At 31.7% G+C, this 17,845-nt stretch overlaps 1 protein-coding gene across 2 annotated transcripts in view; it reads left to right on the top strand.

The window, feature by feature from the left end:
- Positions 1 to 17,845, top strand: part of LOC127698720 (ubiquitin carboxyl-terminal hydrolase 34-like) — an 85,814-nt gene that overhangs the window by 12,876 nt on the left and 55,093 nt on the right. For both annotated transcript variants that reach the window (XM_052202341.1, XM_052202340.1), the window contains exons 4-24: positions 8 to 58; positions 1,988 to 2,137; positions 2,598 to 2,665; positions 3,604 to 3,796; positions 4,234 to 4,292; positions 4,679 to 4,757; positions 5,309 to 5,401; positions 7,001 to 7,126; positions 7,964 to 8,093; positions 8,355 to 8,425; positions 9,093 to 9,839; positions 10,222 to 10,376; positions 11,085 to 11,311; positions 11,696 to 11,811; positions 13,291 to 13,418; positions 14,316 to 14,405; positions 14,631 to 14,726; positions 15,541 to 15,623; positions 16,079 to 16,233; positions 17,055 to 17,171; positions 17,421 to 17,606. In XM_052202341.1, the coding sequence (XP_052058301.1) occupies positions 8 to 58; positions 1,988 to 2,137; positions 2,598 to 2,665; positions 3,604 to 3,796; positions 4,234 to 4,292; positions 4,679 to 4,757; positions 5,309 to 5,401; positions 7,001 to 7,126; positions 7,964 to 8,093; positions 8,355 to 8,425; positions 9,093 to 9,839; positions 10,222 to 10,376; positions 11,085 to 11,311; positions 11,696 to 11,811; positions 13,291 to 13,418; positions 14,316 to 14,405; positions 14,631 to 14,726; positions 15,541 to 15,623; positions 16,079 to 16,233; positions 17,055 to 17,171; positions 17,421 to 17,606 (3,120 nt within the window). The remainder of the gene's footprint in view (positions 1 to 7; positions 59 to 1,987; positions 2,138 to 2,597; positions 2,666 to 3,603; positions 3,797 to 4,233; positions 4,293 to 4,678; positions 4,758 to 5,308; positions 5,402 to 7,000; positions 7,127 to 7,963; positions 8,094 to 8,354; positions 8,426 to 9,092; positions 9,840 to 10,221; positions 10,377 to 11,084; positions 11,312 to 11,695; positions 11,812 to 13,290; positions 13,419 to 14,315; positions 14,406 to 14,630; positions 14,727 to 15,540; positions 15,624 to 16,078; positions 16,234 to 17,054; positions 17,172 to 17,420; positions 17,607 to 17,845) is intronic.

The following is a 17,845-nucleotide window of genomic DNA, read 5'->3' as shown; positions in this document are numbered from 1 at the left end:
ATTTCAGGAGTTGTCACAACAGGAAACCAGTGCTTTGAATAACTACTGTGAGATTTCTGTAAGTAAGAGCATCAAGGGCAAGGTCCCAAACTACTGTAAAATTTGTATATAGTATTCACATTTTTTTCTCAAGAGTTCAAGTTGACATATGAATTGAGAAAAAAAATTGTGTTTCTATGATGTTTGTTTTGCCCTGGCTGCTGTTTTCTGTTAAATTATTTTCCTTATCAATATTATCATGCAGTTTTATCTTAAAATTCCTTATAAAGTCTGAAATATCAACGTTTCATGATTCAGTACAAAGGACAGGGTGTGATAAGGGCTTACTTGGCCTCATATTTTATATGGCGTACAAAATTATAATCCTGGTATCTATGTTGAGTTTATTTACTGAATTCTGAAATTTATAAGTTTCTAATTTAAGATTGCCATTTATGTCTGTTTTAAGGTTGAGGTAATGCAAAATAAAAAATAAACATTAATTTCAATCTATGACATCACATAAATGCAGTTATGACATCACAGGAAATGGCCCTTCTACTCATTTTGTAAAATAAAAATATATAGATTATGGTCATTTTTGTCCCCTGCGTAACGTGTTGCGGGGGACATGGAAATACCGGGCGTCCGTCCATGTGTGTGTCCATCAGGTCTTGTTAGCGCTCTCACAGGTACAATTCTTGCCAGATTTTTATAAAACTTATACTATAGGTTAATATCAGCAATATCTCTAATGGTGGACGATCGACTTTTTTTTAAAAGAGTTATGTCCCTTGGAAATTTTAAATTAATGGAAAATGGCCTCGTAAGCGCTCTCACGGATACAATTCTTGCCAGATTTTTATAAAAATTATACTATAGGTTAATATCAGCAATATCTCGGACAAGTTACGTAATGGTGGACGATCGACCTTTTTGAAATGAGTTATGCCCTTTGGAAATATTAAATTTATGGAAAATGGCCTTGTTAGCGCTCTCACAGGTACAATTCTTGCCAGATTTTTATAAAACTTATACTATAGGTTAATATAAACAATATCTCTAATGGATGACGATTGATTTTTTTAAAAGAGTTATGCCCCTTGGAAATATAAAATATGTGCAACGCTGGGGGACATTGGAACTCTGTTCTTTTATTGAGATAGTTTTTTGGACCTGCAAATATAAGAGGACATGCAAGTTCCAGCTGAATAATTTACCATAAAACCTGTATAAACAACACATCTATGTGGTACTTGCATGTGCTCAATATTTCCTACTGAAATATTTGCGAAAATATGTTGATTTTTTCAGTTTTCTTTTAGAAAAATTGGAATTATGGTATCTTTTGACCATAAAATCTCTGTAAATATTGATTACACTTCAAAGACATTTTAGCTTAAACTATGCAAATATTTAGCAATTATCTTTGAGTTTAAATCACTCGATTTTGAAATACTTTATTCTTTTTGGCTGAAAAGGGCCCTTAGACCACCACTTCCTTTCTCCTTCTCTTCTTTTGGAAGCATTCACAGAAGATATTTTATAGAGATTCTCAAAGTTTCAAAAGTATTAAGCATAAGAAGACATAATTAGAAATTTTGAAGTATGTTGCAAGAAAAAAATAAAGGGAGTTATCTTAAAGGACATAAATTTGTTAAGGACTGGGTCCATCTATTGTGGTCTTTGGAGGGGCAACAGAATATTTCATAAAAATAATCAATTCAAGTACTGAAAATTAAGAAGGAAAGACATTTATGTAAAATTTTAATGCTTTAATGTTTGTTGGTCTTTTACCATTCAGGACTAAAAAAAATGCATTGATAGAATTGAAAGATAGAGAAAATCATGTGATAAAAATTTCCCATTCTTCACATTATTAAGAGGTGTGTATTTATTTATTTATAGTTGTTTGCTTGTCCAGTGGCAATGTATTTATTGAGGAAAGTTGTTAAACAACAAATCTTGTATTCCGTCGCTTAAATAATCATCATTAATATTATTACAGGACCCAGAAGTGCCAATTTATCTGCTGAGAAATTTGTGTTACTTCATAGACAGCAATGGTATTGCCGGCCTCAAGCAGTGCTTTGACAAGGCTAACCCTGAATCTTTATCCTTTACTGTAGCTCATATACTGATAACATTAATAGCTAATGTAAGTATTTCACAAACAAAAATAAACAAGCATTTTGTGTGGATATTCACCATTTATGGTAAAATAGTTTTAATGCATAGCTTGCATAAACAATAGTTAAATGCTAATGAATGGTTGCTTTTTAAAGGAAAATACAAATGCAAATACCACCAGGTTAGCTCAGACTAGGAAAAACTGATAGTCTGATACTCATGAAAGAAAACTTACTGGAAATACAGTTCAACCACACTTATACACCATGGCTTCAGGTTAAATGGAACACATATGCAAACAATCTTTAATAATAGTGTTCAGATCAAAGGATGAAAGTCTATTGACCTATATTTTGTAGTTTATTTCACATCAGATTCAACTCCATATCCAGAGTTTCAATTTTGATGATATTTTTATTAATGTTTTGCAAAATATGTTAAACATACCCAACGTATATTTAATTTATTCAAATCTTTCTGTTTTACAGTTACGAATGTGGATGAATATACAGACCGTCATGCAGTGTATTGTTCCTCTTAGATCAACAATTATAAGGTAAAGCTTTTTTGTATATATAGATTAGTGTTGTCAAATCGAACAGTTTTGTCTAACCGGTTATTCGGATAAACTTTCGACCGATTAACCGGTTAACCGGTAAATTTGATGTCCTTAAATGTATGTTTTTATAATACGATAAATTAAAGTTTATCCATGGGCATTATAAGGCTTGGCTTTGAGCAATCCTGGTGAAATTGTACTTTTATAAATCCAACACTACCCTATCTACTATTATGTTTGTAATAACTTCAGATTGAGAAAATGAAAATCTTCTTGATCTCGTTGAATTGACAAGGTCTGAAACAACTTTTAAAATATGACAAAGCCTTGGACGATGGAGGTGGTATATTAAGATGTAGTTCTACGCACTATTAAATCAAAAACAAAAAAAATGAAGTAAATCGTGAAATTTAATCGGCTTACAACAGTTCTAATACATGTATACTAATTATGTTTACTTAAGATCTTGCCCCGAGCTGAAAGACAAGTCGTCTTTGTGCTAATTGATTTTATGTTTTCAAGGTTAACATTAGCAATCAATATACTGGACAATTGATCTGTCAAACTAATTACCACGACGATCATTTTAAAATTGAACAAAATTTATTAATGATTTCATAACACATTTATATCAAATCTATTGAAATTAAAAAAAGGTCTGATTAACCGGTTAGCGTTTTTGGTATTCAATATTCGGTCCTTCCGACAGTTAACCGGTTAAATGTTGACAACACTTATATAAATATATATATATATATATATATATATATATATATATACAGTAGTATATTAAACAGGCTTTTCAATTTTCATGGTACACAGACATAGATAACTATAAACAAAATATACTATGATGAAAAATAACTGTTTAAACTTACATTTCAAGGGAAATAATTCCTGTAGACAGTTTGAAAATATTTGTATTTTATTATCAGGTACATGTGTAAGTTGTCAGACCAGGATTTGAGATTAGCTGGTAATCGTAACATGACAGACTTAATGTGGGCAGCAGTGAAGGAGCCTTTAGAGACACACTTTACATTTGATAAAGAAGGACTAGACCTAGCATTCAAATACTTCACATGTTCAACATTGACTATACGACTAGCAGGCATAGCACAAATAAATGTAAGATATGTAGGTCATAGGATATTAGTGATTTGGACCGAGGAAAATTCCATTTGAACATTTTGTTAACAAATTAATTATCTTTTGTTAATCAAATTCAAATTTTATCCCCTTACCTATAAAACAATACAAACTTCAGAAATGTTTGCAATGTTTTTAATGGATTAGTATTGCATTTATTAATAACTCAATTAAAAATGATTGCATGGACCAAGTAAAAAATTATAAGAGCTCTATTGTTCATACAGACAAACATTGTGGTTAATTATTCTGTTGCTTCATGCATGTGCTCTTTGTGGGTCTGAAAACTACATGAAAAACAACTAAAACCTTTTTTTTTTTAACAAAAACTCTTAGAAGTGACTTTTCTTGAACGTCATAACTACTTTTATTAGGATGTGATGAATTCTAAAACTCCCTTTTTTTTTAATTTTTAGAGTCAGATAAACCTGTATAATGAGAGTTGTAATAATGAGACACTGTTGGATGCTGAAAGGTGAGAATACAAAAGGAAATAAAGGATAATTGTTCAAGCTGTTCAATTGTAATATGCAAACTTATACAAAATTTCTGTACTAAGTACCGCTTATTTTAAAGTTTTGGGTTTATATAATTTGATTGGGCAAGATTTATTATATTACAGCTTGTAATGGTAGGTTTTCCCTTACTTGATTGCCTTTACCCTAAATGCATTCATATACAGGACTTTATTTTTCCTTAAAATGTAATGTTAGAAAGTCCTTTTTAAAAAGACTCAGCTAAGTACCACATTTATTATTAAAGTGATGATATATATTTGCAGTGTATATAACCATGTTATTTCTTGAACTAGTTGATTGACACATGTTTTTGTGTCTATTTAAATGGATGATATTTTTTCAGAGTTGGCCATCAGTTAGCCCAGTGGTTGATAGACAACAAAATAATAGAACATATATTTGGGCCAAATTTACATGTAGAGGTAAGTACCTGATGCATTAACTGGGAACCAAAACTGGTCATCTCAATCCTTATGAATGAAATATAAGGGACGCTGTTGATCTGGAGTTGAAAGGGAAAATGCCTATTGAAATGAAAGATATGTTTTGTTAATGATTGGATCAATTAAAGATTTTGTAGTTAAATCCCTTATTTTCAAACTTGTATGATTTAATATCAGATTTGAGAGAAGTTGTTAATGGTCCAAGTAGTTTTATTTGGAGAGTACCAACTGTCATAGAAATCATGGTTAATCAAACTCCCAAATTTCAATAACCATTCAAATGCTTTCGCTTGTCTTTTATGTCAGAAATATAAACAGGCCAATATTAATTCACAAACATCAAAATTTTGAGTTTGCAAACATAAATTCTTACATGATAATATTTTAGATGATGAATTATCAATGGGATGTCTACCTGCAAAGATGACGAATTAAACAAAACTTCATGACATTAATTGAATTTAGTTTAGACGGGTACTCTGGCATATACAAGTAGTTAATGAATCATTTTGATTTTTTTCCTATTCTAGCTTATCAAGCAAAGTCAGATGATTTTGAATTTACTAGCTATGGAAAATAAGATAACCAATGAACATATAGATTGTATCTGGGCTGCAAGTCAGGTAAGTTTCTAACATGAATTAGAGATATATTCTTAAATTTTGAAACTAAGTTGCAATTAAAGAAGACAGTTATGGGTTCATAAATTTTGAAACTAAGTGGCAATAAAAGAAGACACTCAATTCCAGCAAATAAATGTCAACTATATGTAGTTTCATGATGATTTTAATGAATATGCTTAATACCAAGAATAACATGAAAAGGCAATACAAAGCTGTTTATAATTCATTAAAAATCAGGATGCCTTCCATTTTGTCTTGGAATTGTTGAAGTGAATGAATGATTGAATTTAAAAGTGATGTGTGCACAGGTTGTTAGCAGATAAGCAAGTTGTCTTGAAAACAAAATGCTCATTTATTTATCATTAACTTTACTGGAAATTGATGTACAGTTTAATTCAAATAATTTATACAATGAAACACAATTTACTTTGTTTTTTATGCCCAACCTACGATAGTAGAGGGGCATTATGTTTTCTGGTCTGTGCATTCGTTTGTTCGTCCGTCCGTTTGTCCGTCTGTCCCTCTTCAGGTTAAAGTTTTTGGTCAAGGTAGTTTTTGATGAAGTTGAAGTCCAATCAACTTGAAACTTAGTACACATGTTCCCTATGATATGATCTTTCTAATTTTAATGCCAAATTAGAGTTTTGACCCCAATTTCACGGTCCACTGAACATAGAAAATGATAGCGCGAGTGGGGCATCCGTGTACTATGGACACATTTTTTGTCGAGCCTTCGACTTTTGTCGAAAAAGCGAGACATAGCGATCCTACATTCCGTCGGTGTCGGCGGCGGCGTCCACAAATATTCACTCTGTGGTTAAAGTTTTTGAAATTTTAATAACTTTCTTAAACTATCCTGGATGTCTACCAAACTTGGACAGAAGCTTGTTTATGATCATAAGATAATATTCAAAAGTAAATTTTGTAAAAAAAAAATTCCATTTTTTCCGTATTTTACTTATAAATGGACTTAGTTTTTCTGCCAGGAAACATTACATTCACTCTGTGGTTAAAGTTTTTGAAATTTTAATAACTTTCCTAAACTATCCTGGATTTCTACCAAACTTGGAAAGAAGCTTGTTTATGATCATTAGATAGTATCCAGTAGTAAATTTTGTAAAAAAAAAAATCCATTTTTTCCGTATTTTACTTATAAATGGACTTAGTTTTTCTGCCAGTTAACATTACATTCACTCTGTGGTTAAAGTTTTAAAATTTTAACAACTTTCTTTAACTATTCTGGATTTGTACCAAACTTGGACAGAAGCTTGTTTATGATACAAAGCTAGTATCTAGAAGGAAATTTTGTTAAAATTTTGTTCCATTTTTTCCGTATTTTACTTATAAATGGACTTAGATTTTCTTCCAGTTAACATTACATACAGTCTGCAGTTTAAGTTTTTAAAACATTTATTAGATTCATAAACTATCCTGGATTTTTACCAAACTTGGACAGAAGCTACTTACAATCAAAAGATAGTATAGAGAGGAATATTTTTATTAATTTTTTTCCTCATTTTTGTTGAGCCTGTGATTAACAGCAAAAGTAGGCGAGACACTGGGTTCCGCGGAACCCTTACGAATTTTGTTATCTTACAGTTGAAGCACTGCAGCAAACAGGTATATGACATCCTGATTCCATTGATTAAAAATCTAGAACTGCAACCAGTCCAACATCTCCTAAAACTGGTTTCTTCATTAGATCAAACAGCTCATACAGAGTCTGTAAGTACTTAGATATAAGAAGATAGGGTATGAGTGCCAATGAGACAACTCTCCATCCAAGTCACAATGTGTAAAAAGTAAACAATTATAGGTCAAAGTACGGCCTTCAACACACAGCCTTGGCTCACACCAAACAGAAAGCTATAAAGGGCCCCAAAATGACAAGTGTAAAACGATTCAAACAGGAAAACCAACGGTCTTATCTATATAAAAAACGACAAACACTTAAGAACCACATCAACAAACGACAACCACTGAAACAGGTTCCTGACTTAGGACAGGTGCAAACAAATGCAGCAGGTTTAAACGTTTTAACAGGTGCCAACCTTCACCCTAACCTGAAATAGAAGTGTAACATTACAACATAGAAAGATTTATATAATGACACCTTATAACTTTTGAATATATGACTACATGTAATAACATGGGTAGCATAATATTGTTTACAGTTAAATATTTGTTCATATTCATCCTGTACACTACCACCAGTGTTATTTATTTATTCTTTTAAATGTACAACATAACACCATTTGTCAAAGGTTTCATTTATTTGATTGTGTTGTTGAAATTTTTTTGAAAACAAAATAAAATTACTATCTTTCAGTGGTTCTTTTATGAAAATTCAAAGTTCAAAATAAGAAGTCATTTCTTTGCCTGTTTATGGTTTCAGGTTTAAATATACATGTACAATCATTTCAATGTCAAAATTACCATTTTATTTTTATCTTTCATAAACAGTTTTGATTTTTAAATCATTTAAAGTTAACATCACCGCATCTTTTGCAGTTATAATAAAATTTTACTAAAAATATAATTAGTTTTAATTATTCTTTGCAGACTTTATATGTAGCTTCAGCTCTTATTAAGTGTGTATGGAGTACTTGTGCTGGGAATCATTGTGGAACAACATTACAGCCGACACAGACTCAATACCCAGCCATGCAAACTGAGGAGGATGGAAACACAAGTAAGTTTTTTTTTAAGAAAAGAAATAATTCATTCAAGTTTTTATATCAATTTTCACAGATAATTTTAATCAGGAGAGTGGAAGTGACTTTATAATATTGAAAAATTTGGAAAAGTAATTTATTTATGAATTGTTTAAACAATGATTTTTGATAGAATGAAAGTTGAACGCCATTCTGCTATAGAAAACATGAGCATTTTGTGAATTGAATTTGTAAATAAGAGAAGAAAGTAGATATTAGTTCGCTTCATTATTTTTCAGGTAAAGAGACAAAACATGAAGCAAGCAGTGAGGAAAGTATACAAGTATCGGACGAAGGAGAGAAAGAAAAGGTAACAACTCCACAAACTTTAATAGTTTACACACCATTAGTTTTCTGGGACAAAACATTAATTGGCTACTGTTAGATATAAATGCAATTATCCTCTTATACTTTAAATTCAAAAAATATTTTGCAGTTTTTATGATAACTAAAATTGTGACGAGTAAAAACGCACATTTTAGATTTTAAATGCATTATTAGTATGGAGCATTTCCTGAAATTGCAATAATTGATCTCACATTTTATTCCATTTATCAACAGTTGCAATAATAAATGAACAAAATGATTTCTAAAATAACTTTACTTGTATTTTTCTATTTACAATTTGTTTGTTTTGAATTTGACAAGGCTGTCTTGATTTTTGTTTTTATTTTATGCTTATCTAGTTTTAACACATTTGAATGAGTTGATCATTGTATTCATTTCTAATACAAGTTAAAAGATGTATGTACTTTTGATGTGTAGAACACATGTTTCTCCAACAACCATCTTGTATGCATGATGTCAAAATTTGGAAAGCTAAAGTATGTATATTTGGGGCATGATTGAAAATTAATTGTCAGAATGGATATGCAATCCGTAAATGCAAAAAAGATTATTATGGCAAAATAATCTCAAAAATCAAAAATATTTTTTTTAAATTGTATCTTTAAGGGATATATAACTTTAAATTTCAGTTAATAAAAATGGCACAGCAGAGACATAGACGGAGAAACAGACATCGTAACCTAGGCAACCGTAATAGAATACCAAAACATGTATGCTGTTCTGGTGCTGAATCAGAAGAGGAATGTGAAGGTCACAGTGAGGAAAGTGAAGAGGACCATGAATGTATGCATCATTCAAGACAAGTTCCTCATGGACATAGTGAGGGTAGCGAGAGTGAGGTGGAGGCAAGCGAGTCCAGCGAGGAAGAAGTTGAAGATGAGACTGAGGTAATTTCTGGACAGTGTCATCAACATAGACTACTAATTGCTCAACAACGAGCAATATTACGGAGGCACTATCAGGATGGTCATACTGTAGATACATCAGAGGAAGAGGAAGAGGAGGAAGAATCTGAATATATCGATTCAGAGGATGAGGAACTGTTGAAAGAGGCAAGACTTGTGCATACCAGACACCCTTGTCACCACACGAGTGAAGAAAGTTCAGATTTTGATGAAGAGGCACTACAGCAAGGCAAAATGACATATCAAATGGCAGAACATTTATTACGAAAACATCATCATCAACAGCAGAAGCAGATGTTAGAGGCAGCCCATAGACAGGCTCTCAAAAAACAGGAGACCACAAAAACTCCCAAAACTCCAGAGAAAAAAGTCCAATCAAAGCTTAAGACAGAGGAAAGCAGTGATGATAAAGAGAAGAAATCAGATGAAGCAGAGAAAGAGGAAGAAAAGGAAGAAAAAATGGATGATCAGGTATGTTGTTTATTTTTTAAAACTTTTAACCAAAGTTTTCTGAAAATTTATAATGGCAATATTTATATTTCACTCATTGGTTTATTCAAATTAAAATTTTAGAAAATGATAAAGTTGTTTTCTTGAATATTTAAAATGGCATAGCTGGCAATTGCATCACAAAAATGTATTCTTGAAAAGATATTAATTAACTTGTTGAAACTATGTCTTTTCTGACCTCCTGAGTGAACTTGAACATTAAATACATAAATTGATTGAGAAGCATACAGCTAAGAGCTTGAACTGGCTAAAATATCATAAAAAAAACTTGTGGACTATTGATTACACCAATAAGACATGTAAGAGTTGAATGTAAATATAAGTAAGATTAATTTATATAAAGGAAACTGAAGCTCCACCTAATGACCAACCAACAACATCAGAAGAACAAGGAGAATTGAATCCTGCTGTAGAAACAGAAATCTATGATGTCTCTGAATTTGTAGAACAGATCCATGCACAGTGTACTAAGAAAAAGAGACACCATGCGGAACCTGGGTTTGTTCTTTAAAATTACAAAAAAAAAAAAAAAATAATTCATATAGGTTAATTATCAAGTATAGGCTTGTATTGATGATAAATGATGAATGCAAATCTCCTTATTTAAATATCATATTAGATATGAAAATTGCATACAAAAAACCTTTTTTGGATTTAAACAGCACTGGTGAATGACAGACCATCCCAAGTCTGGTTTGGCTTGCAAATGTGTTTTCTTCTATATTATCCTGTAAAAAATATATGTCCTCAGTAGTAAAGAATTTTGAATAGTATTTAATTGGTCACTTTTTGTGTTTAAACACTAATTTAGGGACAATTAAATAGATAGGTTCAAATCCTTCATTTAGAAGTGATCCAATAAATACTTTTACATATGAGACAGACATTTTTATGCCCCACCTAAGATAGTAGAGGGGCATTATGTTTTTTTCGGTCTGTGCTTCCGTTCGTTCGTTCGTTCGTCCGTTCGTTCGTCCATCCATTAGTCCATCTGTCCCGCTTCTGGTTAAAGTTTTTGGTCAAGGTAGTTTTTGATGAAGTTGAAGTCCAATCAACTTGAAACGTGATATGATCTTTCTAATTTTGCCAAATTAGAGTTTTGACCCCAATTTCACTGTCCACTGAACATAGAAAATGATAGTGCGAATGGTGCATCTGTGTACTATGGACACATTCTTGTTTTGACATTGTAATCTTATTTTATAGTCATACAACCAAGGAAGGAACAACCAGTGGTGAGGAAGTGGAGGGCAGTTGTCATAGTTCCAGGATCAGTAATAAGTCAGAGAAAAACATGGCTGATTTCGAAGGAGAGGATTTCATCAGTGATGAAGAATTAGCTCAAATTAATGCTCAAAGACAGTTCAATCCTCATCAAATGCAGCAGCATTTATCAAATCTGGCCTCTATGTACCATACCCATCTACCACATGGTAAGTTAATGCTAAACTGATGTTCTTATGATGTGAAAGATCAAGATATATATTTGGATGGAAATATTAACAAGAGATACATGACTCATACATAAATGCTTGACAGAATGTTTAATTTGACATTTGTGAGTTCAGTTTAATGGCTGGGCATTGGTTGTAATGTGTTATTGAAAAACCTTTTTCCTTTATTTGTGTGCAATTACCATTTAAACAAACTGTTTTAGACATATCAATAAAAAGTCATGTTGCTATAAGAATAATAGAAAGATAAGATAACTTGACCGGAATGATATATACATGTTGTATGTATGTTATATTTGAATCAAATATGCATTGTGGAAGATTTTCATGTAGAAAATAACATATATGCTGTGCCTTTTATAGGTCCAGTACACAGTAGACCACAGCCTAAGGAGGCACCCTATACAGAGTTTAACTTTGATACTGTCTGTCAAAAAGGCAATACTTTATTATGGGATTTGGTGCAAGAAGAAACAGCTGTAAGTCTCAATATTGATAAAAAGTGTTTTGGTGGTAAATGTCAATGACGCAGCAACCCAAAGACATAATTTAAACAAAATATGCATCATGAGGTCACCATACAGCTTTCAATATGCCATGTGACACTCTATATTGTTCTTATTCATTCATGTTTTTTTTTTGATAACTGGTCAGTTAATTAAAATTTTACAAAGAGCTAAACATTTCTATGGTATTCAAATCAAAATTGCTTAGGTGAAACAGATTGCTACATGTGATTACCTTTAATTTACCATAGTTTCTCTGTATATTTTTAAAATCCCTGTTGTGTTTTTGAAATATATGTAGTTTTTATACGACCGCAAACAATTTTTGGGATCATATAATGGTATGATGTTGTCATCGTCTGCGTCGTCGTCCGAAGACACATTGGTTTCCGGACAATAACTTTAGTTTAAGTGAATGGATCTCAATGAAATTTTTTAAGAGGGTTCAATACCACAAAAGGAAGGTTGGAATTGATTTTGGGGATGATGGTCCCAACAGTTTAGGAATTAGGGGCCCAAAAGGGGCCCAAAACAAGCATTTTTCTAGTTTCAGGATAATAACTTGTGTATAGGTATTTCGATTGCTCTGAAATTGTACCACAATGTTTAATACCACAAGTAGAAGGTTGGGATTCATTTTAGGGGTTATGGGGCCATCAGTTTAGGAATTAAGGGCCAAAAAGGGGCCAAAAACAAGCATTTTTCTAGTTTCCAGACAATAACTTGTGTGTAAGTGTATGGATCTCTCTGACATTGTACCACAAGTTTACATACTACAAAGGAAAGGCTGGGATTGAGTTTTTGGGGTTATTGCTCCAAGGGGGGTTTCAAAAAGTTGGGGGGGGGGGGGGGGATTTTTTTTTCCAATTTTTTTAAGGGATTCATATTTTTTTTCAAAATTTTTCAAATTTCGAATTTTTGAAAAGTTTCAAGAAGAAATCTTCAATTGCACAGTATTGCGCAATAGATTTGTAAGATCTTTGACCACATTTATTTTGTGTCAGAAACCTATATTATGTCAAAAATTTGATCACAATCCAAATTCAGACAGTATCAAGCTTGAATATTGTGTCCAAATTTGCCCAAACTGTTCAGGGTTCGACTTCTGCGGTTGTATCAGGCTGCGCTCAGCAAAGCATTTTATTGATAAGGGCTATTCCAGGAAAAAAATGTTTGCAGGGGGAGGAGGTTAGAAAACACCATTTTTATACCCCACCTCACTAATAACAGAATTTATTTGCATCCACCCCTTTTACCAACAGAGAAAATATTATGTGGTGTCCAACCTTGCATACATTTTTTTCTGGAAAAACCCTAAAATAGAAATGACCAGTTTGAAGATTTGCTAACAGGTGTTTGGTTAAGCTGTAATTCATGGACAAAAATAAAAAGTATGATTATGTAAGTTTTTGAAACAAAACATTACTATAATTTCTTCAAATTTTTCGACAGCCATCACTACCAGAAGGACTAGCCAGTGAAGCAGAGAAAGCTTTATGTACACTAGTATGTTATTCCACTGACAGGAGAATCAAGATGAAATTTATAGAGGCTTGTGTGGAGAATCTTGCTCACCATAGGTAAGTTATGCCCATTGATTGAGGAAAACCTTACTCACCATAGGTAAGTTATGCCCATTGATTGAGGAAAACCTTGCTCACCATAGGTAAGTTATGCCCATTGATAGAGGGAATCTTGCTCGCCATAGGTAAGTTATGCCCATTGATTGAGGGGAACCTTGCTCACCATAGGTAAGTTATGCCCATTGGTTGGGGGGAACCTTGCTCACCATAGGTAATTATGCCCATTGATAGAATAAGATTGATAAAAAGAGGATTGTTTCTAGAATATTGTTCAAAAGAGATAAGTAATCCCATTGACTAAAGAATTAAGATGAAGTTTTAAAGGCCTGCCTAGGATCAGTGTCAAAATACTAAATGGTTACAAACAGAATAACTTAACAACTAAATTTAGGTTCAGTTAGTTGAGTCAGAATGTTCTATGTAACCATAGGTAGTTATATTTTTTATAAGTGTTGAAAAATTTCAACAACTCGCTTCATTCATTCTTGGAAACTATTTAAGAATTGAATTTACACAGAGGTATATTCTATCAGGAAATTATCTGACACCTTATCATTTTTCTTTGATTTGTCATGGGTAAAAGGATTCATTTCCGATATTTGAAAAGTTAAAATAAGGAGGTCAATGGGTAAGCACTTGCATAACACAATAAAACAAAAAGATGCACATGAAATTAACATGTAGTTTTCAAAATTATAAAAGGGTTATACCATGTAAATCTCTATTTGGACTGAATCTAGACTAGACATTTATGGAGAGTACGAGAGATCTGCTATCAATGCAAAAAAAAAATGCTAAAATTTAAACAGGCATCCATTTGGCAGTGTTTTTCGAATAATAAAATCAACTTTTCATCTGAATATCGATTTATAGAAATATATATTTCATTTTCAGGTCTGTTGTTGTTTCATTAAGACTACTACCCAAGATACTAAGTTCTTTCCAGCAGTACAGGAATGGAATAGATACACATCATGTTACAATGTAAGCTTATTTAACATGTAATTTATCTGAATATAAACATTTTTCATTGCTGAATTTTTTTTTTATTCCACATAGAAATATGTAGTAAAAACCTATTTACAATTAAATTAAAAATAAAAATTATGGATATGAATGATAATAGAGGATAATATGGTTAACAATATTTCTCATAATAAAAAAAGGAAAGTTTAATGAATTTAACAATGAGATTATATTTTTTTACAGGTGGGCAGAGAAAGATTTGAACATGATGAGCCATTTCTTCATAGATTTAGTCCACTACACAGAAACAAAAGAAAGATCTAAGCCATCTGATTCATTGTAAGTTTTACTGCAAGTGAGAGAAAATTTATCAAGGGAAACCTACACTGTAATTTAAGAAATTACTGCAAGATTTATATTAATGGGAATAGTTTGACTGAGTCAGTAATAAGAACTCACATTCTGATATCTGGTACATATATCTGTATGCAGCTTTTCCTGAAATCGCAATAATTAATTCAATTTTAGGTTGATCATGTTAAAATGGCAATAATAAATGCTCTCAATAATTTCTGAATTACTGTAGTTAAAAACTTTTAAGTATTGTAATGCTATGTAAAGAGAGGGTATGTGGGTGGATTTGTTTAGACAGTACTTCAATAAGGTATTAGAAAATAAAAATCATTCAAAGCACTTTTTATACCCCCGCTTTAAAAAAGTGGGGTATACTGTTTTACCTCTGTCTGTCCGTTAGTCCATCCCATGAATATTTTTCGTCGCATCTTTCTCAGGAACTACATTACAAGGATTTCTGAAATTTGGTTTCAGGGTTTATATGAGTCAGCTATACAGTGTGATGCGTTTTCAAATTCATCACTCAACAGCTTCCTGTTTACCTTATACTTTTAGCGGGGCGGGGGTATCATTAGTGAGCAGTAGCTCTCAGATTCACTTGTTACTTCTATTCTTAATCTTACCATTTATTGGAAGTTCCTGATGTCAGATGAACATACATATGAAATTGTAATCTATAAATACAATAAAATACTAGTTGCAATTTGATAAATTGATTTTTATTTCTCTTAACTTACAGTTGCAAGTATTTCAGGCTAATCAAGGACAATATGTGCATTGTGTAATCTTTATTTTACAGATATAGTCATAAAGAACAGATACAAGTACGACTGTCATTTTTAACATGTGTTTTCTCAGCTATGGGTTCACCAGATGGATTTAGTATGTATTATTCATTTTCTATTTCTTTAGGCAATGTGTTCTTAATTTTAGTATTAGTATTTCAATGATACATATATGTCTTTTAGTTGAAGAATAGATATGTGGGAATAATATGACTTACATAACAAAGTAAGAAAATAGAGCATCAAACTTTTTATAAACAAGCAAAGCAAGCTCATTATCATATAAATGTAAATGACATATGAAATAAGAAAAACAAACTTTGTCAAATTCCAATTTAAATCGAAAAGCCAGGTTTACCATTGCAAAACATGCCGTGAATTTTTCCATATTATTGTGTGGTTTCTTGATAATTTGGGTTACTTTGATAGTTGATGACTGTCATGTTAATGTTTTTACAGATTTGAGAATATCATTAACCTATTTCGACTAGGTCTATATAAATGAAACAAACAATCTATAAAGCTGTTATGTTTTTATTTTCACCTGTACAGGATTGAACTTGGAACAGGTAGATACTCTGTGGAGATGTGTAGCATTAGATCCTGAGTGTTCAGATGAATGTTTAAGTTGGTTTCTCAATCAGGCTAAAAGTAAAGATCATCATGCTATGGGACTGGAGACATTTAAACACATCTTCCTGGAAAAGGTGAGTTTCTGTATTACTGTGAAGATATTTTTTATTCGTGACTGCCATTTTTTTATTGATTGCGAACAAATTGATAGTAGGTTAATTATACCCCCGTTTTAAAAAAGTGGGGGTATACTGTTTTACCTCTGTCTGTCCGTCCATCCATCAGTCCGTCCATCTTCCCATGAATATTTTTCGTCGCATTTTTCTCAGGTACTACATTACAAGGATTTCTGAAATTTGGTTTCAAGGTTTATATGAGTGAGCTATACCATGTGATGCGTTTTCAGATTCATCACTCAACAACTTCCTGTTTACCGAACCCTTACATATTTTTACACTATTAAAATTATCCATATTTGGGCGGGGGTATCATCAGTGAGCAGTAGCTCGCAGTTTCACTTGTTCTTAAATGTTTGGCTCGAGGCTTGGCATATCAATAAAATATATACAAATCAATGTAAAGCCAGTATTTTGTTATTCATGATTAAATTGTATGGCTTATGAAAACATCATAATAATTTTAAATGCATACCCCATTTATAAGTATACTTTAAAAAGATATGTTTGAAGAAATTGAGTAGATTTTAAAAATTATTTTTGTCAAAAATTAATAAATGGAATGGAGAAAACATGTTTAAATGGCAATATGGTATAACACAATATTTTTGTGGAAATTTTACACATGAACCAAATGGTTTTAAACATTTATTATTATTGATAAAGGAGACCTGCATCTTTTAAAATAATGTTGGCATAAATCTTGAAACTTGTGCATATTAAAAATTATATTCTTATAAGAATAAAGTGAACTCATACAAGTTATATTTACATTTCAGATGCACCAGTTAGAGCCGGAGAATATGAGTGTAACAGGACTGAATTTGTTTCAACAGTTGTCACATCTGACTAGGATTGCTAATGCATCATTTGATACAACTTTGTCAGAGGATGAGGTAGGAAAAACAGGAAATATTAAATTAATTTAGATTTTTGTAATTTCACATGTAAAGTAATAAGAATTGTTCAGTTTTTATGATACAATTGAAGGTGTACAACATCCACATCCAGGCAAGCTAGGTTAAAAAATTTAAATCAGAAAAGTAAGTTTGCAAAACTTAATATTATATCTAATGTTGTCAATGTTAGAAGATAACAAAAAGTTTTAACACACACTTAAGATTGCTTTTACACGTGAATTGTAGGTGTGTGGTATTGACCAGCTATGGTCCATAGCATTACGTGCTAATAATACAGATGTCAGTATTACAGCTATACAGATATTGAATTGTTACTATATCAATTATGGTAATGGTCATCTAGAGAAAGAAGAAGAGTTTATCAAAAGATGTATGGAAAGTTTGGTCCAGACACTTACAGATATAGAAAAGGTAATAAACAATCAAATGTGCATATGATGAAGATATGATTTTTAGCTGCAAATACTATGAGAAAAAAATATAAAGAAATTGAAAACATATGATTTAGTTAAAAAAAAGTTACAGAAAGTAATACAATGCCTTCCATAAAGACAAAATAACTCATAAACATTTATAATATGGGCAACTGGTCCTCTAAAAACGGTAAAAAATAAGGCAATATGTATGAAATTATATGTTTTCTAATGTAA

Source organism: Mytilus californianus, unplaced genomic scaffold (assembly GCF_021869535.1).
Source record: "Mytilus californianus isolate M0D057914Y unplaced genomic scaffold, xbMytCali1.0.p SCAF_4, whole genome shotgun sequence".
NCBI classification, from domain to species: Eukaryota; Metazoa; Mollusca; class Bivalvia; order Mytilida; family Mytilidae; genus Mytilus; species Mytilus californianus.
The sequence above is the reverse complement of the archived record's forward strand: the minus strand, read 5'-3'. Positions and strand labels throughout refer to the sequence as shown.